The sequence below is a fragment of the Agrilus planipennis genome, unplaced genomic scaffold, assembly GCF_000699045.2.
Source record: "Agrilus planipennis isolate EAB-ADULT unplaced genomic scaffold, Apla_2.0 scaffold62, whole genome shotgun sequence".
Taxonomy (NCBI): Eukaryota; Metazoa; Arthropoda; class Insecta; order Coleoptera; family Buprestidae; genus Agrilus; species Agrilus planipennis.
In genome coordinates, this window is record NW_020438875.1 from 719,761 (window position 1) to 747,559 (window position 27,799).

At 35.6% G+C, this 27,799-nt stretch overlaps 1 protein-coding gene across 1 annotated transcript; it reads left to right on the forward strand.

The window, feature by feature from the left end:
- The first annotated feature begins 1,685 nt into the window (after window positions 1-1,685).
- On the forward strand, window positions 1,686-9,043 carry LOC108734492 (rhamnogalacturonate lyase-like). Its single transcript, XM_025980805.1, has 6 exons — window positions 1,686-1,890; window positions 2,184-2,449; window positions 5,847-6,272; window positions 6,966-7,344; window positions 8,164-8,409; window positions 8,516-9,043. Exons 1-6 carry the CDS (start codon window positions 1,833-1,835, stop codon window positions 9,022-9,024), a joined length of 1,884 nt encoding a protein of 627 aa, XP_025836590.1. The 5' UTR covers window positions 1,686-1,832; the 3' UTR covers window positions 9,025-9,043.
- Window positions 9,044-27,799: the final 18,756 nt, after the last annotated feature.

Genomic DNA, 27,799 nt, shown 5'->3' on the forward strand with positions numbered 1-27,799 from the left:
AAGGAAAAGTACTAACAGAACATGTAAAGACTAGTTGAAATTAAATAGAACAGAATTCGAAGAAAAAGTAAGCGAGGGAAAGAGCTATTAGTAAGGGATTTTGAGTAGGTATCGATGACGATGAAATTCTAGGTAAAAATAGCGATAGCGGAAAAATAGAATTTAGTTTGAAATGAAACAAAGGCACACACAAGATAAAAATCGAAAGTTTGACAATATTTATTATAGGTACAGGTCGGACGAAGGAAGCTGGCGAGCGGTCGCGCAGGTACTTGCCTATTTATGACCTATTTGGGTAAGTCACTTGGAACCGATACACAAATAAGCTTTCAGTCGGCGTACATTATAGTATTAATACAGATAGAACAATACGTACTAGAAAATGATGTAGAAACAACTTACCAAAAAATAAACCTATTACTTTTGTTTTATAGTTAGTTTTCACATTCACTGTCATCATGGGTATCTCTATCACTGTCACCAACATCAACAATTAGTTCTTCTGTTTGTCTGTCTATTACTTGCTCACTGATTCCTATTTTTAAATATTTAATCTACGCCCCTGATAAGAATACTGAAGAAAGAGTGCTGCAATCGTTATATCTAAAACTGCCTACTTTTGCCACCGCGCATCTACGCCATTTTAAAATTTCCGCCAGCTACCAGCGTCAGGCCTGTACAAGACACGAAAAATTAACATACAAAAATATATTCAAAATATATACAAAAAATTGTACGATTTTTTTATATATTTGCCACATACACAGGAGACCGATTCTGACAATAGGCCTTATTTATAAAAATAAAGCATTTACTTTTAGGTTAAAGGTAGAAGCAAAAGGTAGAAGTAAAAGCTTTTGCTACAATTTCGTGTTCATAATATATACCTTTTCCTTGCAAGGAAATATTTCGGATTGATAAAGTACAAGGTACTGATTAGCCCCTACCGATTTCGACAAACTAGTTGAAATTTGCATTGAGCAATCCACGTGTGTGTGTTCCGTGACAACTGTTTATTTTATTTGATTAATACATTTCTGATTTGCTTGTACAGTGTTAAATATTAACAGATTTAAAATGGTTCGCACAAAAACGGCTTCTCTACGTGTTTCGGGATACGAGTCAAGAAATTGGTCCGTCAACCATACGACATTCGCCTCCTCAAATCTAAATAACGTTTTAAAATCCAATTCTCGTGGTGTACGTCTTGGTTTGTAGTATTTTCTTATATGTAAATGCACCATATCAGCCATAAAAAGCACAACACTGGGACCACACAACTAAAGATTAGTTATACAAGTCTTTTCAGAAAAATTTTAACACAAGTATAGTCCTGCAAATATACAAATTTTTATGTTACAAAATGTGTGATCCCTGAGCAGCTACTGAAAAGTTGAAAAGAGATTCCTTCTTTTTTAGTTTTTGAGCAGATGCTAAATACAAATTAAGTTTGTAACCTTTTATTGTAAAGCAAACCCTCGAAGCAAAACGTTTTCCTTCACTTTCTTTTATGCATATACCTTGAAAGAATTGCTTCAATTTTTGGAAGAAAAAGGTAATGTTTCTTTTTATAAATACCACAAAATATCTCCGAGAAGATTAGTGAAATCTCTGAAAATTTTTGGGAACACTTTTATACTCCCTATAACCTCATTTGTAGTCGGTTCAACAACAGCATAGTGACGAGATAAACATTATCGTTTTCAGATTATGTCAAGTGTTATGTTATATTATGTATTTTATTTTAACAAATCTGTATCAGACGAATCGATCTACACATTTACGACATAAACACATCGAAGATCGAATACTAAATTGCCATTTTGTCGAAGATGTCAACTAAATGTCTTATAGCGAGCTTGGCCCTTCTAATTATCCATACATCGTCAGGTAAGCTATTTATGTTTGTGATATTATGGCAATTAGTTGAAATTTTTACGCCCAGAATTTAAACAAACAACTAAGTGATATTCTTTGAATGATGAATAATTCCAACGTTTAAGTAAATTATGGTTTTTAATGTGAAATTCATAGTTAAACAAATTAGTGCTTTGTGTGCAGTAGTTCATGATTTGATATATTTGAAACAAAACACTTAGATATTTTGCATTGTTTCATGAATTTTTATTTTTTATGTTTTCTTTTAATACTATCACATCCAATTCAACCAATCCATTGCTAAGGTCAGCAATGCCAAACACGGTCGTTCCAACGCTTGTGTGTCACCGATGGCAATTTTCTGGTGTTGGAAAACGAAAGGATGTCAATGACTATTAACAAAACAAAGGGGCAGATAATTGAACTTTATTATAATTCACCTCTCGATAGTACCATCAAATCAACGAACTTGGTGGGAGGAGGCTCTAACTATTACCTTGCCAATATTTATGTCAACGACAAGAATGCGACGGTTAGGCCTAATGTAGGAAATATAGAAATTACCCAGAATGTGAGTCTTCAAAAAGCAATGTCCGAAACAAAACCTTTTTAAAATTTAAATAATCGACAATATCTTCATTTAACCATCTCTGTTTTCGACCAAAATTTTGGTTAATACTAATTTTCTCAATTTCACATTGTGTAACTGCAACAATGAACTTATGAGCGAAACCTATTGGGATCTGTCAAATGGGAGGGGCCTAAAAAACATGGCGGACTTAAGGGAAAGTTTCAAATACGGGCTATAGTTTTAGGTGCAGCTGTATGAATTCCCCACTGAAAAATAATGATAAATATAAGGCAATATGTGATTGGACCGGTACGAACCCTAAACAAAGGAACTTTGTTGAAGCAGAACAGATTCTCAAAGCCGGTGATATAAAATACGGTAAAAATAAAGATAAAAATGAGTGGGCAGATTTTGTTAGCTTCATGGCGTATTGCCTCAAAACATACATCATCATCATTATAAGGTGGTCAGTTCTAAGACAGGTTGGATATGCACTTCCACTCTTTCCTATTCTGAGGTAATTTTCGCATTTCCCTAAAACTAGATCAACTCACATCCTTAATTATTTGCGAACGGTGATCCTAACTCCCGTTTCTGCCTCTAATATGTCTCTGACTAGATCTTCATGCCTGAGAAGGTATCCTACTAACCTATCTCGCCTATTTCTTATAGACTTTCATGGAGTCCTCTGTTCTCCTATTATTTCAAAAACCTCTTTATTTCTAACCTTCTCTATTCACGCTATCCTCATCATTCGCCTGTAACACCACATTTCCAATGCTTCTAACATTTTATTTTCCGCCTCGCCCACCGCCCATGTTTTGCATCCGTACAGCGCCGCTCTCAAAACACACACCTGTAACAATCTTTTTCAAATTTCTAAATTAATCGTTTACGAGCATAGAAGTGACTTCTTTTTCTTGAAGGCGACTCCATCCTGCTTTATATCCCTACTCCTTCTGTTCTGACTTATTCGACTTTCTGGATGCCTAAAATCGGTCACTTCTTCTAATTTTTCGCCTCCTATCTTTATATTAGCTCTTTCCTTACGTTTTCTTCCCTTGCATATCAATATCTTTGTTTTACTTTTATCTATTTTCATACAGTACTGTTTTGTCAGTACCTCTTCTATTTTATTTAAAGATATCTCTAACTCCTTCCTGCTAGACGCTCCTCCTCAAAACATCAAAGTTGATAGAAAATCCCCACGAAATTGATGGTACATTTTTATTATACGGTTAAATTTTATCAGTTCAATGCTCGTATAAAATCAGGTTGAGCGAAGAGTGTAAACATACCATTGCAACGTTGTTGTATTGCTCATTTTATTGATAAGTAACTCTTTGTATATTAAGATATGCAAAACAATAATTGACTCCTCACTATAACTAACTTCTTGAATAGAAAAGTACATGAGTTAAACATGAAGTCAACTTACTTTGTAGTAAGTAATCGTCTCTACGAAAATAAAGTGAGCACACTTTCATTTCAGAATTAACTTCTTCGATTTTTAAGATTATCCAAACTTCTAATTGATCTTATAGTTCTGTTTTAAATAAATTTTTGGAGTACACAAAACGATTAGTTTTTATTGGAGTAGTGAACACATATATTCAGGTCTGTATTAGAAGCGATATCACAACCTTTTACAACACAAACTAACTTCTTTTTGGATTTTGTACGTGATGAAAATGTTGCAGACTCCATAAGAATACGATTTATATGTTTGATGAATTGTTTTCAATATTATAATTAATAAAAGGTGGATAATTCATAATCAACTTACTACTGTACCCGTGGTAATTTTTCCCTTTTCTTAATATCATGCTTTGTCGTCAGATGGCGTATGTCCATTTGACAAATCCCAATTATTAGAGAAAACTTAATAGATAACGGTTGTCCAATTGTCAATGGAATGCCAGGTGCAAACACATACCTACTACGTCTTTACGTGTATACATAAGAATTCAGAAATTATTTTTCCATTCAAAAGGTGTTTATAGTACGTAACATGAAATTGGGATAGAAAAATATAAGAACAAAGGCTTTCACGGCCGGAATCCATAGTAGAATGATGATTCTTGCTATAGGGCCGTGGTTTAAGTGAACTATTGAGTCCAGACGTTTCACGTAGACCCCGTGGTCCCTATAGCCCGAATCTTCATTCTACTATGGGATAGAAAAGTGAAAAATTGAGACGTTTCAGTCACAAAGTTTTGCGACCCTTAATGTAACTAATTCAGTACTAAAACTATATCGGATCTCTAAGTTGCTAAGTAGGAATGGAATTAGCACGATGTTCACACCTACGACGAAGGTACGCCAATTACTACGAATCCCCAAAAACCAACTAAACCCACAACATACACCAGGAGTCCACTTGATTCCTTGTGGTGATTGTTCCAAGGTATACGTAGACATTTCGAAACGCATGATCACAACAAGGAAAAAAGAACACAAAAGACATTTGCGGTTGCACCAACCAGACCAATCCGCTTTAGCAGAACATTCTGGAAAGGAAGGGCACAGGATCTCCTTAGAAGATGCGCAAGTGTTAGTACGCCCGTCAGGTTATTACAATTTAGGTAAGAGAGAAGCCTTAGAAATTGCCTAATATCCGGATAAACTTAGCAGGGAAGATGGATTAAAGATAAACAGAGCCTGGAAACCATTGCTTAGAAACAAACAAACGAGGGTGCAACCTACCGGATCGAAACATTGACTATAATGTAGCACCAACCAACCGTGACCGCCAGACTAATATAAAAGCACGTCTAAGATCCCAAACACACCATCGTTACCGTTTACCTTTTACTTATTTCTTCCAATTTCAGATTTCAATACTGAATACGTCAGATTGACAGAAACGTCTCACTTCATATGTAACACGTAACAGACATCATTTGTATGGAAAAATCGTTTTTTAACTCTTTAAAACTTAACAGAGCGAAATAATACCGCGTTATTAAATAAAATATTTAACATCTAACAAATGACGACATTTACAGTCAAACTCCGCTAATTTAATTTAATTTTTATTTTATGCATTAAGAGCTCTTGCCACGCACAGCAGTATAATACAGTAGAATAAAATTAGTGAACACTGACGAAGTAGTAATATTTGTTAGTTAATCTTAACGTGGAAGTCAGTTAATAAACATTTAGCATTATTAACTAGTTACAAGAAAAAAATTTATTCGGATTTAATATTTAATTAAATGATTATTGTTTACAGGAAGTATGGTCAGCTTCCAAGATACTCCTTTCTTCGAAATTGATCATATAAGTGAATTATAATTAATTAATGACAATTAATCACGATCCTTTAATTTTTATTTACTTCTTGTTAGATTGTAATTTGAGAAAGATATTAATTAAAATTTTCTAAATTCACAAGGATGAACTTATAGACCTTGCATTCACAAGCAACGACACAGGCATTTGGCCAATTAACTTCGAGTTTCACTTGGTCCTCCAAAAAAATTCATCCATATTTTACTACTACTCCATTCATAAGTATTTGAGGGATGGCTACACTGCAGAGCAACTAAGATGGGCTATAAGGGCGAATATGGACATATTTAAATACTATAATGTCGACGGGAAGAGGGCGGGGACTTTGCCCCTACAGCGAGATGTAAAATCAGCCCAGATTGTATATGATTGGACCTACATGTTCAAAGACGGATCAGTTTATTCAAAATATCAGCAAATATCATCTAATGAAGATACAAACACTGTGTTCGGTATTTATGGCAATCGCTTTGGGCTGTCTCTACTGCAGACGCACAAAGATTGGGTCAGTGGCGGACCACTAAAGCAGGTTAGCTATCATTCATAAATTTCAAAATGAACACTTATTAATTTAATACGCTAATGCACGGTGAGGTTTAAGACTAATTTAGGTAATTGAATTTTTGCTTTCAGTATTTATCTGTTTAATAGACATTACTATCAAATTATATCTTTGGTAAATCATATAAAAGCTTCAGGAAAAGGTTGAATATATCCAAAACTTATTTTGTATCCTTTTTGATCAATTTTAAAATGAATCGCACTGTATAGAGAAATTTGAAATTCATTCCAAGCCAGTGGGAATGGCTCCAATTAAATTCAGTTCTTGCGAATAGATTAAACCATTATTAGTTGAGAGTAGATCGTAACCATAAGGTCTCAGCCCGAAGACTAATTGGATTTTTATTGATCTGCATAACTGAAACCAATTGCTCCTTCAAAGCTAGTCTGGATAATGACAATAGGCAACTTCGTTGACATTTTTAAGATAAGAAAAATGTGATCAAATCGAGATTTAGGTTAGTTTTACGTTCTTAGTGTCGCTTTATTAAAGCAAGAAATTTAAATTTTATAGAAATATTATAACACACAACAAATAACTTGCCCGCATCGCGGACTTTTATTGTTTTTCCATTTTTTAAAAAAATCATTTTAATGCTGTTCGGATGGATAAAATGGTTGTTAATGCATAATTTTCAACAAATCGTATCTATTGTTCTAGGACCTGACTACACACACTGGATATTTGCTTCTTTTCCACGAACATTCGGCACATTACGGTACCCCAAAATTGATACCCACCAAGGGATGGACCAAAGTGTACGGTCCGATCGGACTCTACTTCAATGATGGCGAAAGTCTTTCTCAAATGTATTCTGACGCTCAGAGACAACTCAAAGAAGAGGAGAAAAAGTGGCCGTACCAGTTTGTCACCGCACCAGAGTACTATGCACAAGGGAGAGGCAGTGTGTCGGGAGTACTTACAGTGGATGGGTCGCCGAATAAAGAGTGGACATACCTTATTCTAACCGAACCTCATGTTGATGATCCACAGTTAGAGTCGGCAACTTACATGTATTCCGCTGTGGCAGGAAAAAATGGTGATTTTATCGAAATTCTGTTTACATAAATTAATTAATTAAGATTTACATACAGTGTGACAAATTCACTAATTTTGAGACTACTTATTCCGAAACTCATTTATTTTATTTTTTTAACTCAAATAATACACATTAGAAATAATTTGCCACATAAAACCTAATGAAGAAGTTTCAATTTTTTTTATGGATAAACTGTAAAAATTATAAAAGAATAAAACAAACACGTAAAAGAATCAATACAATATCTCAAGAAATAAGAAAATTATGGGACTTTAAAGTTGCGCTTGCAAGAATAATTTTGTTACACGCGGCGCTCCATCGTGTGACGTCATTTGACCTAAATGACGCCGCACGTATTCGCCGAGTACGTACGAATGTATTGTTATGTAGGAGCTTACGCCGTTCGATTCGTATTTTGTTTATTTAGCCAATGGCGGAAGTTAAAAAAAAATACCTACAAATACGTCAAAGTGCAAAAGTTAAAAATTAAATAAACACGAACCAAGCAAGAGCCCTAGCGCGACTCTGAAACTAATACTTGAATGATTCGTGGTACGGTGATATCGAATACGTCGAATGACGTCACAAGCAGATCAGAAACCGCAGACGTTCCGTACTAAAATACGTAAATTTCAATGATCTATTTCTAAGTCATTTATTGATGGATTTCAAAAATTCTTTCGGTGATTGATTAGTTTTGAATTATATTTTAATACCATTACGTTGAATATAATATTAACAACATCATGAAACTTCTCCATTGTTAATTAATTATCTTTAAAAGTTCTTAAACATACTCAAAATTTTAAATACATTTAGGTGAATTCAAAATACCAGCTGTGAGACCAGGCACATACAAACTGCAAGTGATAGCCAAGGGTGTGGTAGGAAAGTACATTCAAGACAACATTCGCGTGCATCAAAAAGAGAACAGTGATCTTGGCACAATTGATTGGAAGCAGGAGACGCATGGCAAATTACTCTGGCAGATCGGTGTACCTGATAGAAGTTCCGCAGAATTTAAATCGCCACCTGGTTTTCCTTCACCTATCCCTAATTTAGAAGGTACTTCATCATTTTTTACAGTAGCAATTGTCGAGTCGGAAAATCACAGAATGATTATAATGCTAATTAATTGAATTTTAATGTACCAAATGTGATAATTTATTAGAGTACCGCAAGTTTGGCACATGGCTCAGCTATTCCAAAACATTTCCTAATGATCCAGACTTCACAGTAGGCAGCAGTGACCCGGCTGAAGACTGGTGCTATTTCATGCCTATGATCAAAACACCTGGCTTCCCTAATCAGCTCAAACTGGTCAATATCACCCAAAATGCGCAACCTACCAATTGGAAGGTCAGATTCGACTATAGCGGGTCAACCAGAGGAAACGCCACACTGACCCTGGGATTTGCTGCTAGGGTCAAAGCCGGTATTCGTGCGCTGATCAACGGTGAGGAGATTCTTGAGGTGGTCGATTTTGTCGGACCGCAAGGTGATTCTGCGCTGTTTCGTCATGCAGCGCATGGTATATTCCGTCAGCAGAGTGTGACGTTCAATCAGTCGCTATTGAAGGAGAAGAACATTCTGGAGTTCACACCCCCCGTTGCCGTAAGTCAAGATGATTTAGATAAAATGGTGATGTGGGACTTCTTAAGAATGGAAATAAGTAATTAACTGTGCTTTCATATGCTATTAAAAAGTTTTGTTACCTACTTAATTGTTATCAATAAATAAAAATTTTAAAATTTGTGTTTTGGCAAACACTATTACAAACTGCTGAAATCAAATGCGCATCACACTGATTATGCAGGTCATCCATCTACGATGTGATGGGCGAATTATTATTTTGTTAAACAGCCGTATATTCGAAGGAACACTCAAGTCTACGCGTAATGTTTTCGATACGCCTTACTGAACCAAATCTCGTGGTATGCGAAGTATCAGATTGGTGATCACTATTAAATGTAATTAATTTAAAATAAGTATCTTAACCAATAATTAGTCGCACAGGGATAATGTGACCCCACATTGCATTACTCCCTTAATAATTTGAAAATTAAGAATCTTCCAAAGCTCTCACCCGCACTATCTCCTCAATTAACCGTCTGATAGAGGCACTCGCGGTTAGTATCATCTTAAATCTCGTATTGTACACTGTGTCTCATATGTGTTTTGTCAATTTCTGACCCCACGCGACCAATTGTATAATAATTCTGTTTAGACTGGCCAGTAATCCTGACAAGGTAAGAGCCCTTATTTGTTCAATTACTTTTATTAATTTACTATTTATCTTTTCTACTAAAAAGCTAATTTATATTATTGATATTTATATGTTGTGTTTTACACATAAAATAAAAATATTTACGAAAAATTTCATAATGGATCCAGAAAGACCGCTGACTGTGTTGCAGGCAATTATGGAGTTTACTGGCGAAGAGGGCAATACTATTTCCCAAGAAGGTAATGACAGTGATTGTTTTATTCCCTAACAATATTTTACTACGATTAGGGTAGTTTTGCTTGATGTAGATTTTGTTGATTTTGAGATGAAATGATAGTCTTTTTTATGGTATATACATTTAATAACGTATTTACACTTTATACAAAGTGACATAACTTAATCGAGACGGTTAACTATATTATTGCTGTTATTGATAATAAAATATTGATATTGAGATTGATAATTGTTCGACAGATAAAGATAACTCGAAAATGGTTTGAACGATATTCATGCTGATTCGATACTGGTCTTACTAGTTATAATTTCTTATCCTAGTTAAAATTCAGAAAAGTATTTTCGGTCGGTTTCAAAGAAAAAGAAAGTGGAGGGTATGAGCTACTAATAATACACAAGTCACGTAGTCTAGTGGGATGAATAGACCGACGTTCAGTTAACAGAAACCGTAGGGGTTCCACTATTAGTACCTAGATATTATAACATGTTTAGAAATACATTAAAAAGGGCAATTAACTAATAAACCTAAGTTTCAACAAAAGAAAGTGCACAATAGATTTTATGATGAACTACATCGACAAAGGAAATTTTAGAGAAATGCAATCAAATTGTAAAACTGAACACAAAAGCAATCTTGAAATGTATACATTTAAATTTCTAAGTAACCATTGAACTCAATCGAAAGTTGAAACACTCCACCGGTTGAGAGACGTGCGATCAAATATATTTAAATATCTATGTCCACTAATTTAGCCCTAAAAATTTAAATTAAATTGTCTTTCTTAAAACACTCACTATTCGTTATCACTATGAAAACCTACTGGCAATGGTGCCAGTCTTTTAACGTTACGCGTAAGTTCACCACTAGCGGTTTTAACGCGCACATTTCTAATCACTCCATCAGGACCAAGATAAGTTTGCACAACTTTACCGAGTCGCCATTGAAGTGAAGGAATGTTGTCGCCTCGGACGATGACAATTGAAGCAATATTGATTGGGTGTTCTCCCTTTTTCCATTTAGATCTGACAGTTAATTCAGAAAGATATTCTTTCTGCCAACGATCCCATAGGTCTTGTTCCATTTTCTGGATCGTTTGCTAAAAAGACAGGCGATTTATAGGCGTTTCCAGGTAGTTCTCTTCTGGTAGGCTCATAAGAGAATCACCGATTAAGAAATGGGCAGGAGTAATGACTATAGGATCATCTGGATCAGAGGAGAGGGTCGTTAATGGTCGGGAATTAAGTACAGATTCAATTTCTATTACTAGGGTATTTAATTGTTCAAAAAATAGGAGTTCAAAGCCTATGACTCTGCGTAGATGGTATTTGAAGGACTTTACAGCCGCTTCCCAAATACCGCCGACATGTGGTGGCTGTGGAGGGATGAAGTTCCACTTGACTCCTTTGTGGGCCAGAAATTTGTTTACCTTTTCGTTGTGCTTTTCAGAGTTGAACAGTTCCTTCAGTTCATTCAGCACCAACGAAATTTGTTCCATGGTCGGAATATATAGATTAACATAATCCTCGTCTAGACATGAAACGTCGTAAAGCAGCCAAAACGCCGTCTGTGGTTAAGTCGCTGACAACTTCTATATGTACGGCCTTGGTCACAAGGCAAACGAAGATCGCCACGTGAACCTTTTCTTTCTTTTTCATTAATAAAGAAAGGTCCGCATTAATCGATTCCAGTGTTAAGAAAAGGTCTTGCTTTGTTAACTCGTGCTGAGGGTAGATCTCCCATGATGTAATCAACAGATGCAGGATTGACACGATCGCAACGGTCACATTTTCTGATAATGTGTCGTACTTGACTAGTTCCGTTAATTGGCCAGTATTTTAGACGTAGATTAGCAAGAGTTGCTTTTATCCCAGAATGAAGTCCATTAACATGTTCCTGTTCAATAATTAATTTTGTAACATGATGTGACCTTGGTAAAAGTACTGGATGTCATTGGTTGAATGACAGGTTAGCTTTTTTGAGTCTACCGCCAAATCTAAGTATACCATTTTCGTCTAAAAATGGTTGGAGACATAGTAAATGACTGTTGGTGCCAATTGGTCGATTTTTTTGAAGGTTTGCAATTTCGTTAGGAAATGTAGATCGCTGTAATAATCTTAGTATAACTGTGGATGCTTCACGTAGATCGGATATATTTAGGGATCCTCTGTTTTTATTAGGCCTTTTGAATCGCAAGCAAAGGACAATGACACGTTGTAATTTAATAAAAGATGAAAATCGATTGAGAATGCTTGTATCTGGAGGTTTAGAAATTAAACATTTTTGCGTAATTCGGGGATTTCTTCAATATTTGAAATTGTTGGTTGAACAGGTCAAATTTCTACTCCCCCGGCTAGCTACGTTGGTCCGTTTCTCCATATTTTTGTTTTTACAAATTCTTCTGTCGATATTGGGTATTGATGTTTTGACAGATTCATACAGGTTTATTAATAGATTGGCTGCAGATAATTCTAGCCGTGGGATAGTTTGAATGTTTTTTAATGGAGCAACCTTGGATTTAGCACAAAGAAGTTTGATTTGCACATTTCCATGAGGATCAGTGGAACGCAGATAAATGCATGTACCGTAAGCTTTTTGACTTGCGTCGCAAAAGCCGTGCAGTTGAATATTTATGGGAACCATGTGTAACACGTGCCTCTCGAATGATATAGAGTTCAATAACGGAAGTTGATTGACAACTGCTACCCACTTAATATGTCAAGTGGAAGGATTCGTCCCAGTCTAAACGAAGTTTCCAAATTTCTTGAATTAATAACTTTAGAAGAACAATCACTGGATTAAGAAGACCTAACGGGTCGAAAATCTTCGAAATTTCGGGAAAAATTATTCGTTCAGAAATAGGTTTGACAGTATAGATAATTTTATCTTCAGTAGAGTTCCAGTATAAACCTAATGTTTTTAATGTTGTATTGTTTTTATCTTGCAAGTGCTTGTTAATGCTGCAATCAGGAAGTCCTTCTAAAACTGCTGGCGAATTAGATGCGCATTGTCGTAAATTAAATCCGCCTAATTTTAGGATATTGATAACTTCATCGCGTAGTTGGATGGTTTCTTCTATTGTACTAGCTCCGTCCAAAAAGTCATCTACATATAGAGCTTTCTTTAAACTAGCTGCACCCTTAGGAAAATGGTTTTCTACGTCGTCTGCTAATGGATGGATGGATAGTACGAATAGCCAGGAAGGAAGCTGGCCCAAGTCCAAATGTATTCCTTGTTAATTGGTAGGTAGATATAGAACCATCATCCTCTCGCCATAGAATTCTGAGATATTTTTGATCCTCCTCTCGAACGAGTACCTGTCTAAGCATCTTTTCGATGTCACCTGTTATTATGAAATTTTTGTATTCTAAAACGGATAACAGAAGTGAACCGATCGTCCTGAATGACAGGACCGACCATAAGTGCATCATTGAGCGATATGCCTGAACTAGAAGTACCTGATCCATCAAAAACCACTCGAACTTTCGTAGTAAGACTCCATTCTTTAATGACGGCGTGATGAGGAAGAAAAAATCCATCCTCAGGTTCTCCCAGAATCCTAATCATGTGACCTAATTGAATATAGTCTTCGATTACAGCTTTATATTGTAAGAAAAAATCGCTGTCTCTCTTGAATTTTCGTTCAATACCTTGTAACCTCTTTAATGCCATGTGACGTGATGAACCTAATTGATCTTTTTTGTTATTGAATGGAAGTGCAACCACGGATCTTCCTTCTTGATTACGAGTTACATATTTTTTGTAGTAGTCTTCGCATTGTGTTTCTTGTTCAGACAGATATTTAACGGTGGCGCCTTCTTCTAGTTCTCAGAATCTGTTGATATCGTTATTGATGTTGGTTAAATTGCAAAGTGATTGAAGATTTTTATCGAATACGGATAGACTGCCACCAATTATCCAGCCTAATAAAGTTTTTTGAAGACATAAATCAGGATGTCCTTTATTTGAGAGTTTTTGTTGTCCGACACACGATAATGACAGAGACACACCTGCGCCTAATAGTAATTGAACGGATGAGGGCTTATGAAATTTTGGATCAGCTAGTTTGATATTTTTCGGAATTTGTAGTTGATTAGAATTGATTAATTGATCAGAAGTTTTTTCAGTTATTTGAGGAACGATAAGAAAATTGATTGTTTTTTGATAATCGTTGGTACCAGATGCAATGGTTGCAGTCAGCCAATTGTTAGAGACAGTAGAAAGATCGTTTAATGCACCGATTGGAATGCAGTAAGATTGTGTAGACAAGTTGAGACGTGATGCAAGTTCTTTAGTAATAAAATTTGTGCTTGCACCTGTGTCGTTTATAGCTCGACACAAAACCTTTATTTGATTGTTGTCCAATATATGAAGTAATGCAGTAGGTATTATATCATTGCTTGCAGTTTCGACTGAAAGTGATCTGACTAGGCCCGATTGTAGTCATCTTGAATCGTCAGGTGGAGAAGGTGATGAATCCTTATGTAGATATGTGTGGTGCTTTTCCGTACACTTTCGACATGTCCCTGCCTTGCAGTCGATAAAGGAGTGACCCTTTCCTAAACAATTGTAGCATAGTTCGGCATTCTTGGTTAATTGAATACGTTCTTCTACAGAAGATTTAACAAACCTTTGACACTTGTATACAGAGTGCGATCCTTGACAAATTGGACAAGTGCGTAGATTATGAGTTGTAACAGAAGGTTGAATTGATTTAATTGAGTGGTTTGATGGTTGAGTGTGGTTGTTTTGATACACCGGATTCTTCCGCTTAGTCGCTAGAAACGATTGACTAATATTGGGAGGTTGTCGAAATTGGCGGGATCTATCTTCATATCGTGGTTTTTGATTTACTTCTCCACCAATAAGTTTAATCGGCGATTGTTCAGAACAACTGCCTCGTTTTTCTAGAAAATCGAGAAGTGAAGTGTATTCAGGCATTTTATTGTCCGTTAACGTAGTTTCCCAATGATATTTTGTATTGTCGCTTATTTGTGATAGAATTAGATATATTAAGCAACTGTACCATTGTTCAACTTGTTCACCTAAACCCTTTAAAGCTCGAACGTGTTGCCTAAATTTATCCGTTACTTCATCTAGCGCTGCCGGTGTGTCTCTTTGTAGTTTTGGAATATTATGTAAAATAGACCAGTGACGCAATATGGCCTTTCTGGTATTGTCGAATTTATTTGTTAGAATATTCCAAGCCTCTTTATAGTTTTCTTCCGAAATTTCCAGGGATTCTATAGCGCGTGCAGCCCTACCAGTTAGAGAAGCTTGAAGATATTGAAATTTATCAATAGCAGAAATATTGATGTTATTTCCGATTCTAGAAAGAAACTTATCGCGGACAGACTGCCAATCTTCGATGTTTCAGGTAGCCGTAATTGAGGAGCATTCATAGAAGCAGCATTATTGGTTTTAAGTTTCACAATTGTTGTTAGATTGATGTTGGTGGACTTCTTAATTTTTGCCTAATAACCGATAAAAATCGGCAATAGCCGAATAGTATTTTTCTTCTATTTCGGTTAGTTCTTTTTCATGGGCTTGTTCCCTTTCAGGATCTTCTTCAATTATTTGCGCATGAATGGAATCTAATTGTTGAAACTTTTCTCGTGTTTCCTCGACCTTTATTTGAAGCTGTACCTTATCTATCTTATCAGTCGGATTACTTAAATAAGTACGAATACGGCGTGTGTTAATACAAAGTATAAGAAATTAAGTGCCCTCGAAGTAATAAAACAGAAAATAATATGGTTTTGTGGAAAATGTAAACAAGAGCTGAAGCTAGTGAAGATAGCAAAAACAACAACCATAGAATGGCAAATCAACGTCAACTCCAGCCTAATATCAATACTAGCGGGAATTAATAACCTACAAAAAATCATTAAACAAAACGAAACACCAGAAGAACTACAAACACTTCTAGAAAACCAATACACAGTATTACAAGAGATAGAGAAAGCAAACGAAATTATAGTTAAGGAAAGCAACGAGACAAAAGAAACAATAATTAACAAGAACCAGAATACAAAAACATACGCACAAACCTTGCAAAATGACGACCTGACGAATGTACATACAAAGAAAACCGGATGTCCTAGTATAATAGTCAAACCAAAGAAACAGCAATCTAGCCAACGCACCATCCAAGAGCTACAAGATAAAATACAGCCAAGGAATGCCAAAGCAACAATAACGAAAATAACAGAACTCAACAACGGGAAGGTACTCATACAAACGAATACCAAAGAAGCAACAGAAAGATTAGGTACAATGATGGAAAATGGTATAAAAGACAACTACACGGTAGAAATAACTAAAACAACCAAGCCAAAATTAGTAATTATAAGTGCAGAAAGAAACTACATAGAAAACGAAGACCTCATTGAAGAACTAGTGGAACAACATCAGTTTATAGACTACAACGATAAACTCAACATCACATACACAAGGAAATCAACAATAACCAACAAATGGATAATACACATTGAAGTCCCAGGTCGCACATTTAAAAAACTCCACAACAAAGAAATTAACTTAGGATGGAGCACTTGCAAAGTAAAGGAAGATATTAATATCAGAGTATGTTATAAATGTAACAGCTACGACTATCGAACCAATGTTTGCACAAAAGGGTATAAGGGTGTGGCCGCGCATACCTGGCCGCTATATCATGTTTAAATGTTTCTATATATATTTCTATTTTTATTATTCTTGTTTGTAAATATCTTTTCAAACTTTCTGTTAAAATTGTGTTGTATTGTTCTGTTATTCTCATTATGTAAATATCTGTCTTAATATTTCTATTTCAAATCTTTTGTGTATGTACCTATCTATTGTGTTCTCTGCAAATAACTTTATTACTTGGACTTTTCTATAATCCCTTTTAACATTTCAACTTCACGTACTAACTGCATGATGTCAATAACTATTGTCCCTTCTTAATTGCTTTTTAATGATAGGTTTCTTCAACGGTTTAGGGTTAACATTCTATCTGTCTATTTCTTAGTATTTTGTATATTCACATTTCCAGATTTTATTCTCTTCTAATTGGTTCCCTACTTTCATCTAAATGCTTCTAGCTCCGCCCTAATAGTTTTCCTAACATTTTCATTTCCAAAACATTAACACTTCCTAATTCGGTTTTCTACAGTTCAAGTCAATTCATCTGCTAAGTCTTCTAGTTTTATTCTCAGTTCTTTTCATTTCTAATTTCATTGTTCTAGTTTTGTAAATATATTGTTAAGTTGTTAGTCCCGTTTGATTTCATTTATTTCATTTGTTTCATTGTGTTATTTGACCTTATATCTCCTAAAAGGGTATATATGCCAAAACTGTGCAGGAAATCACAAGACGGAAAAGTGGAATAACATAAAGGAAACAAAATGCTCTAATTGCCTAGAGAGGAACAAAAAAAAAAATAAATATTAATGTCAATCATAAAGCCAGAAGTACAAGCTGCCGTATACACCAAAAACTCATACAAACACAACAGGAGAGAACAGACTACAACGCAGAATAAATGGGGGACAAAGACAAAAAGATTGAATACTACAACAACATCAAAGAACTGGCTCATACCTTAAAAAAACAGAAAACAGACAGAAAAACCATTTCCATACTTACAACCAATATAAGAAGCCTAAGGAACAAAATAGAAGACCTAGAAGAAATATTAGAAACTATAGGCACTAAAATCCATATCATAATACTCACCGAAACTTGGTTAACAAAAGACGAAGAAAAATTCTTTAACCTAAGAGGATATCACAGCAACTAAACATAAAGAGCTACAACAAAACACTACACACACATGGACAGACAACAAATCTGCCATACAAGCAATAAACGTTGAAATGTCACAACAGTTTAAACTAGTAGGGATATATAGAGCAGAGGAAACTGACATAACAAAAATTTATGCAAACCTAGAAAGATGCATGGAAGAACAGAAAAAAATAATCATAGCAGGAGACTTCAACATAAACCTACTACAAGAAAATACCCTCACAGACGAATACAAGGAATGGCTAGACACGCATAATTTACAAGTAACCAACATTAAAATACATACAAGAAAAGGAAACCAAACAAGAGGAGAAAAGAATTCGCTGCTAGACCATGTATTAACAAACTACCACGAACTACAGACGGAGACAGCAATACTTGAAAACGAAATCAGCGACCACCAAATCATACTCACCCAACTTGCATACAGTATGATTTATTATTAATTAAATATTTACATGGTGCCGCTGCTCCACCTTTCGGTACTACAGCGGCGGTCTTTCGAAATAATATATTTACAAAAGAGATATATGCGCTATTTTAATTCTATAAGATTAAAACTAAAAGTAAACTAATTAACTCGATATAACTACAATCTCTACTTTTTCCCCTCCGTCTGCTCTTTTCGCGGGAGAAAAACGCCAGAACCTTCGAAAGTAGTTTTATTGTTTATTTTACATAAGAGATAATTATTTGGGGAGCAGAGAGGGAGGGGGGCCTGCATTAATTATACTTACATTGAGTTGGGATGCCCCGTTTGGAATACGCAATAGGATGTTTCCACATGATTGGAAATTATTTATTGACAAAAAAATAAACTGCAACGACATTGATTGTACAAATGTTTTGCATATTCGTATCGGAGCATCCGTTGAAAATTAAAATACCGCATATTAAAGTGTTTACAGAAAAGAAAAATGTACTAATAGGATAATTAGAGTTCGCTTCTGTGCAGCCTGGGAAATATTTACATGTGGTCCAGCATTCGCTGCAAAGGTTGGGGAAACCCAGAAAAACCCAACCAGACCACTACGAACTCTCCAACTTGCATACAAACAGCAACAACAAATGAGAGAAACTGTGACAAAAACCACAGAAACAATCAACTTTAACAAAATGATACACCACCTATCAACTCTTCCTAGACTTAAGAAAAGCATTCGATACGGTACAACATGACACGCGCATAAATGGTTTCAATCATATCTGCAAAGGAGGAAACAATATGTGTCAATAAATGGACAAAACAGCACAAAAAAGCAATCAAGGTAGGGATACCGTAGGGAACGACCTTATCACCCAGTCTATTTATAATCTTCATTAACGAGCTAGAAAAAATCCCACTTAAAGGGCAGCTCACTATGTTTGCAGATGATGCAACAATAATATATAGCGAAGAAGACCGACCGACAGTGATCCAGAACATAAAAACAGATTTAGACACCATTAATAAACATCTGGAAGCCAAGGGACTGTATCTAAACACCGAAAAAACCAACTACGTAATATTTGACAAACACACAGAAAACTCAGAAATTAGGAAAGGTAAAACAACAATCCATGAAATAAAACAAACGAGATTCCTGGGACTGCACATAAATAACAAACTAGACTGGACAAACCATATTCAAACAATACACAAAAAAATTTCACCAATTATTGGAATAATAAGACACAGACTGAAAGACCTCTCAAAAAAACACAGAATTAACATATACTACGCATTAGTGCACTCCCACTTTACATACCTACCGTTAATCTGGGGACAAAACCAGAACATAACGGGGAGCTTACAACGTAAACAAAACATGGCCATAAAAGCAGCCTACAAGTACACCCAAGAACAAGTACAAACGATATATACAAAATCACTAACATACTTACAATAAACGATATAACAAAAATAGACACCCTGACGTACATACATCATGGCAAACTCAAACTTAAACCTAACTACATAACTAAAAAAGAACAGAGACAACCATCAATATAATACGAGACAAGCAAACCACCTATACCATAGACAAGTGAGGACGGAAAAAATGGGCAGGAACACAACAATAACAAAAGGGACAAAGCTATACAATAAATTACCGGAAAACATCATAGAAGAAAAAAATACAAAAAAATTCAAAGCAAAACTAAAGAATACATACTACAAACTAGAGATCAATATAGCATGAACGAGACACACAATAAAGTTCAAATAAGTATATAAACACACAAATAGACAACATTAATTGCAATAATAAAGTACAAATAATTATACTGATATACATATACAGTTAAGTTTAGACTAAGCAACTAGTTAGTAAGTAATGTTAGTAATTAGAATAAGCTGACCTCTAGAGTGAGTGGATGTAACACTCTAAAGAGGACTGTAGCGACATTAAATAAATAAATAAATAAATTTCTATGTAACCATTGAACTCAATCGAAAGTTGAAACAGTGATATTGAGCATTCTGATGAATTGAGAAATCGTAACGTTACGTCTAGTAACTGATACACCAATATACTACCTGTGAAATCGTTACCTACCGAATTTAAATTGACTGTGGTTGGAACATTACGCAAAAACAAGAATGAAATTCCCAAGGAGTTTCTTTCTCACAACGACAGGCCAGCAAAAAGTAGTCTATTTGGCTTTACAGAAAAAATGATAATAGTCTCCTGTGTACCAAAAAGGACGAGAAGTGTAATATTGGTGTCAAGCATGCACCATGACGATAAAATAGACGAAGCTACAGCAGATCTACTTAAACCGGAGTTGATAAAGTTCTATAGTTGCACTAAACTTGGAGTACACATTTGTGATCAACATTGTAAGTAAGCAAGTGAGAGGCCAATTAAAAGAAGAATATTCCTAAAACAGTTATCCCAAGAATTAGTGAAAACCATACCACCAAATTACTCGATCTTCTTTTCAAAATCTTCCTAAAAATTTGCGTAAGCGAATTCGTTTACATCAAGACATACCTGAAGAGGTCTCGACTTAACTAACCCAGACCTTCCCAGGGAAAATGCGCAGTGTCCCAGAAGTAACGACAACAAGGACTCAGTTAGGTGCAACAAATGCACGGTTTTTATTTGTAAATCTCTCTACTTTTTATTAATAAAACATGATGATTAAAAAGTTAATTAAAACCGATTTACGCATTTTATTGCATGTAAATATCTTTAAATTCATGTGGGGTCATATTAACCCCATGCGACCAATTATGTAATAATTTTTTTCGAGCGACTAATTAATGGTTAAAGGCAGGTATTTTGCAAAGTTTTTCCTATATTAATTTCTTGATTTCTCCTCATTCTATTATGTTGCAAACCGTTAGCTATGATTCCTTTAAAAATTATTTATTTTTTTTATAAAGTAGACTTTCACATTTTATCTTCGATAACAATAACCGTAAAATTGTCAAGCGACAGAGACGTAGCCTGCATTTGCTTTGTATGGGTCGAAGGTAGGTTACCCCTTTGTAAGATTTACACAAAAGCGCAAGACGCCTTGAGTTCCGTGATATTGTTTGGTCGCTTGTATTGGTCCAAGACAATTATTAAAAATAATTAATGCATGTTGAGTGCGACGTCTATTGATAATATGACTGAATGTCTTATTTTTAGTTAGAAAAGTCTTTGTAAAATTAAAAGTTTAAAGGAAATGCAAAGAGTATTAGAAGAACCAATTTTTAGGATTTTAGTTGGTCATTATTCGAAGGAAACCCAGGAATATAGGAAATCTGACTGTGACGAGGGTAATTGGGATAAAGATAGGAAATGGACACAGGATGCAGAATAGGGTCACTTTCTACTGGCGGGAGTAATTTGGTTTAAGTTTCGAATGAGTATAACAGGAGAGACTCAAAAAGCAGAAGTAAGTGCAGAGCTTTGGGGGGTGTGAACAAGATGAAACAATAAGAAATTGCATCGTGACTTCAACAGAGTAGCTAAGAACAAAAAAAAATTTTAAGAAAAACAACAGTTTACGATCTGAAGCTGGTCTTGCGTGTGAATTGGCAACATAGGTGTACACAAATAGTGCACTAAAATTAAAACAATTGCAGCTACATCGATGAACAATGTAAGTATAGTGGCGATTATCGAACGCCCAACATAAATAAACAATTTTCTACTGCACATAATGTTTAGATGTCCTGATAAAAATGAATTAAACGAGAACATTTGTTCATCGCTGATAGCACGATGCACTGTATAAATTACACTCCAACACGCATTTAAAACGCAAATATGTAGGTTAGGTTACGGTTACGGTCGCCAGTGTTGGGGCGCGCACGTAGCTACGTAATAATATTTAGTGGTGGGCGTTGAATCAACTAGTTTATTTAACCGTTTTTTCACTATGAACGCTTCAACTGTTTTTCGTTAGTCAATAAATCAGTTAAAAGTTCAACTAGTTTAAAAATGTAACGCTTAACACCACCCAAAAAAAAAAAACGAAATTAACCGAATTTAAAATGCAAGTGTAATGCATAAAATAAGGGTATGTACCCTTATTGCGTATATTATGAAGGTATCAAGGTACAAAGAAACAAATGAAAAATAACTCAATATGTGCCCGATCGCACACAAACACACTCGTGCTTGCTACAGTATTATGTTATTGCTGTAGGGGATCCAAACAAGAAGAAATGTAAAAAATCTGCACGTTTGCCGTAACAGTAACTAGTGAGGCGAAATAAGCTAACTCAATAAATGAATAATTATTAATTAAACAGCTGATTTTGTGCTACTCTGTATTTTTCTTTTTTCATTAATGACTTAAAATCATTTAATTTATAAAACTCTATATACGTATTATAGGTATCATATATTTTTAATTGATAAAAAATAATTTTAACTACTGTACTATACCTACACGTTGTCGCTAATTTAAATAAAAAAATGGTTTTTCTCATTTCTCTTTTAATAATATGAAATATTTAAAAAAGAAGATGAATAAATACGTCTGATAACAATTTATTATACTCTGGTCAGACCTAAACTTCAAAAAGTAAAAAATAGACCTATTACTTCTTTAAGAAAAGTAACCAAAACAACGTTGATCTATTAACGTTGAAACGTTAACTAGTTTATCAACTAGTTGACGTTAAAAAAACGGTTTCGTTTCGTTGTCGGTGAAAACGTAAACGACCCACCCCTACCTCTGTCCTTTTTTCGACTACCTGGGTACTTGGTTCGACCGATTTCTCCTTACAGGAAACAACTTAAAAACTACCCTTAGCATCTAGCAAAAAAAACATCTGGTTTGACTTTACAACTTAACCTACTTGAATTTTCTTAGAACNTGGCTTCTAAAACATTTTACAAATGGCATTGAACGTATTCAAGTTTTCCTCCCAAACCTATGTAATTTGTTTTCCATTATTTCTTCTTTCGGTCTTCAACCCTCGCCACTATAAATAGTTAGAATTGTAAATTTTAGAACCAGTCTCGCGTTGATAATGCCCACGCATGAAGTGGGCGAAACACGTGACCGCTCAAATAAAATTATTTGTAGTAATTAGAGGTGAGTATTCCTTTTAATTTTTAATTAAGATTTTTAAGTTTAAATTTAAGTTAGTCTGTAATACAAATCGTTTGTGTTAAATCTTTCCTGTAAAAAAACTGAAAAGTGAACTTTTATTGTAGCAATCTGTACATATTGTAAATATTCGAATTTTGTTTTCTAAAATTTATTTTATTTCTAAATCTTTACTTTCAATTTTTTTTTTCGAACTCTTGAGCATGCTTCATTACCTGGAACCCCTATACCTGCATGTACCCTGTCTTGTAATTACTAACAATCTGGTTTCTCCCGTAATAACATTCCTTTCTATTAACTTCTGAGAACTTTTAACGTCAGTACTTGTACTTTCTGTCTTTCTTCTAAACTACCCTTCTCCTTGTCTATCTTCAACAACTATTAACTATAATAACCCTTATTTTCGATTTTAAAGTTCACATCGATTTCTATCACCGAAATGACCAGAGCTTTTTCCACAGCCAACCAGGCGTTCATTACAACTGTCCGTGACTGGACAAATTTATTATCCAAGGTTAGCAATATATTCTGCCCAGTCGTAGGTAATAGGTAAGAGTTTTTAACCTATTTTTAACTAACCAACAGTTCTCTGGCACGGAGCATGCAATGTCTCTCTGAACTTCAGTGTACCACAACTAACATAAACAAACGTTTTTAACTAATTTTTAAATTCCGATTTCAGACACTACACACCATGAGATCTCCCTTACTATCCGTTCTCTGAAAAAGAGGAAAGCCCCTGGCGCTGACGGAATGCAAAACGGAGTCCTCAAAGTCCTACCGCCAAATCACATAACCGCAACATCACAAACGCCATCATGCGGCTCTACCACTTCTCTTTGGTCTGGAAAGAAGCCACTGTCATCTGTCTCCCCAAAAAGGGGAAGCCCCTCAATTCTCCCTCAAGCTACAGGCCTATCAGCCTGCTCAGTTCGTTGAGCAAGGTAGTTGAATAAAACCTTCTCAATCGCCTTTTAGGCCACGTGGAGCAAAACAACTTTCTCCCCGATCACCAACACGGCTTCCGCAGGCATAACGGCACCGGCCACCAACTTCTTTGCGTATCTGAATACATTTCCGACAACCTTAATAAGCGGCGTCACACCTCCATGCTTCTTCTTGACGTCCAACAAGCGTTCGACCGAGTCTGACACGTAAATTGTTATATATATATACACATATATTGTTATTGTTATTGTTTTGTGGTTGTCTTTTTCTTGTTGTTGTGGTTATTAAAAGTCTTAAAGACGAATTCTGTGTTAGTGTTTTCTTTCTTGTTATTTCATCGCGCCATATTTGTGCCGTACCAAAAAACTACCGAAAACACTACAGTGGTGACCCCGATGTGATTGTGTTCTGGTGCGATTGTGTACCTGCGATATTTTTTTTTGCGAAATATGGTTAATACACGTGCCAACAATAAACTGGTGCCGCAAATAGAAGCCCAAAGGCTGCTTATAGAAGACTTGACCAGGAACGACAAGAACTCTTCATGCATTAGGTATTACGTAAGACGAGGTGAAATTTAGCCACACTCTAGACGCACTTGGATCCAAGTACATGCAAGAAGTCGGAGTACGAGCCAACGGGACACCAATTGCTACTTACCGGACTATCAACCTCAACCAGAATCTATGTCTACACCGCACTTTCCCATGGTCGTTCGTAATCGCAGACGTTTCGAAGACTATAATTGGAGCCGATTTTTTGTCTGACTTTGGTTTACTGGTCGATCTCCGAAACGGCAAGTTACACGACCAATTTACCAACCTAACTAGAAAAGGACAACTGGCAGGCTGCAATACCCCGAGTGTGAAAACAGTAAGCCGAAATTCTACAGTTCTCCAATTACTGCAACAATTTCCGAGTCTTACAAAACCGAGTGGTCAGGCGCGAAACAATGAAAATGAACATCAGGTAGTTGACCACTTACCACCACCATCGGACTCCCTGTATTCCACCGACCCAGACGTCTAGACCCTGCAAGGCTGATGACAGCAAAAAAAATAATTCGAGGCAATGTTGGAGCTCGGCATCGCACGTCCGTCAAAAAGTCCGTGGTCGTCACCATTGCACATGGTACCCAAAAAGGATAACTGTTGAAGACCCTGCGGAGACTACCGTAGTTTAAATGCTCGAACTATACCAGATCGATATCCGATAAGACATATTCAGGACTTTGCGCATGCGCTGCACGGCAAGAAGATCTTTAGTACGATAGATTTGGTTCGTGCCTACAACCAAATACCAGTCGCAAAGAAGGATATACCAAAAACTGCGGTAACCACGCCGTTTAGACTACTCGAGTTCAAATATATGACATTTGGTCTCGCAACGCCGCTGCAATATTTCAACGGTTTATCGACAATGAATTGCGTGGATTAGACTTTTGATACGCATACATTGGCGATATTCTAGTAGCGTCCGCAACCGAAGAACACTACGACCACCTAAAAACTCTCTTCGGCCGTCTACAACACCATACAGTCGTTATCAACCAGGCGAAGTGTGTATTCGACAAACTAGCGGTGCAGTTCCTAGGATTCCAACTTACGAACAACGGCGCTGAACCATTACCGGAAAAAGTCGAGACGATACGGAAGTACCCAAAGCCGGAGAACGTCAAGCAGCTGCGACAATTTCTCGGCATGTTAAATTCTTACTGTCAATTTTTGCCAAATGCCTCAGATAAGCAAGCTCCCCTAACCAGCCTCTTGCACGATAGAGTAATAGGGAAAACGCCAATAGAATGGACACCGGCTGCACTAGAAGCATTCGTCGCTTGCAGGAAGGTTCACTTCACCGATCGCGATCTGTACATATTGTAAATATTCGAATTTTGTTTTCTAAAATTTATTTTATTTCTAAATCTTTACTTTAAATTTTAATTTCGAACTCTTGAGCATGCTTCACTACCAGGAACCCCTATACCTGCATGTACCCTGTCTTGTAATTACTACCAATCTGGTTTCGCCCGTAATAACATTCCTTTCTATATATTTCTGAGAACTTTTAACGTCAGTACTTGTACTTTCTATCTTTCTTCTAAACTACCCTTCTCCTTGTCTATCTTCAACAACTATTAATTATAAATACCCTTATTTTCGATTTCAATAGTTAGTTATTTCTTCAGAGTTCTTCTAGTTCTTTTCTCCCAGCTATTTAGTAAGTTATGCATATATTGTTATTGTTATTGTTTTGTGGTTATCTTGTTCTTGTTGTTGTGGTTATTAAAAGTCTTAAAGACAAATTCTGTGTTAGTGTTTTCTTTCTTGTTATTTCATCGCGCCATATTTGTGCTGTATCAAAAAACTACCGAAAACACTACAGTGGTGACCCCGACACTTACAAAATTATAATGTCGACTAGATAAAATTCAAGTATTTTGTGGCACCATTTTCAAAAAGATAATCCCAGTGGCAAAGCTTTCTGTAATATCTCCAAAGACTTATTTAGCTATAAATCTACAATGGCAAATTTAAAAGGCCATCTTAAAAGAAAACATGTTTCTGTTTTTGCATCAATGATGCCGGATAAACTAGAAACAGAAACTCAACCCTCCACATCAAAAAAAAACAGATGTTCCTCCAAACAACGCCAATGAAAAATCACCACCTGCAAAACAACAAAAAGTTCTTGATATATATATCAATAAGAAGATCAGTGTAGAACAGAGCAAACAAATCGATTTGGACCTTTTGAATCTCTGTACTGATGATTTTCGTTGGTAGAAGATCTTTTAAAAAATTTGCGAAGTGACCTGACTACAAATTGCCAACACGGAAAACATTATCGAACTCATTATGACAGGAGGAGTACACAAAAAGTGAAAATGATGTAAGTGTGCAACTTGCTGAAGAAGTAACAACTGTTCGGTGTCGATAAGTTTCGAGATTTGTATATCGTATATTCTTTTTTTATAGTTATTTTAGTTTGTATTTTTTTTATATACAACTGTATATCATGTAATGTATCGTGTAATTTCTGTGTAACTTCAACTTGTGTTACAAACAGCTTATTTAAGTCCTGGACTAAAGATAGAGATTCATTATTACAATTTACAATTTAATTAAAATCAACATATTCAACTATACAATTCAATATTTATATACAAACCAATTACAATTACAATTCAGCTTCAATCAATACAATATTCAATTCGTATACAATCCAAATCAATTTATAAACCAATTCAAGTCAATTTTATTCAACTGAAGCAATTAGTGTAAATAGTGTGAATAAAGTGTAAAAAGAAAAGTATTTAAATTCGAAGTGAATAACCAAAAGAGTCTTCGGCGGGATACCGCCACATACATCATCAACCGCGTCTGGCAGTTTCGACAGAATACAGACCACTTCGAATTATTTTATTCGATTATGGTAACGTGCCTACCACGTTGAGGTGAGCTACGCCGGGATTCGTTTCAGCAAGAAGATATCCATATATTTAAATGGACCTTGCTGAAGCATACGTAATCCTAAAATGTAGCACTGTACTACAAATGGCGTTTACAGCGCCTTTTGTCGTATTTTCTAAAACGCGCTGTTAAGGCAGCAGGTAAAAGTTGGTTTGTGTTCTGTCGGAGCTGCCTACGACGCGCTGATGAGATCCAAAAAGATCGAAATCGCGATCCGCGTCAGGCAGTTTCGACAGAATACAGACC

What these genes read in the sequence shown, in the direction of transcription:
- LOC108734492 (XM_025980805.1), top strand. Translation starts at nt 1,833, where the DNA reads ATGTCAACTAAATGTCTTATAGCGAGCTTGGCCCTTCTAATTATCCAT. An exon ending in AATTATCCATACATCGTCAG is followed by an intron (nt 1,891 to 2,183) that starts GTAAGCTATTTA and finishes TCCATTGCTAAG; the next exon opens with GTCAGCAATGCCAAACACGG. An exon ending in CGCTGTGGCAGGAAAAAATG is followed by an intron (nt 7,345 to 8,163) that starts GTGATTTTATCG and finishes AAATACATTTAG; the next exon opens with GTGAATTCAAAATACCAGCT.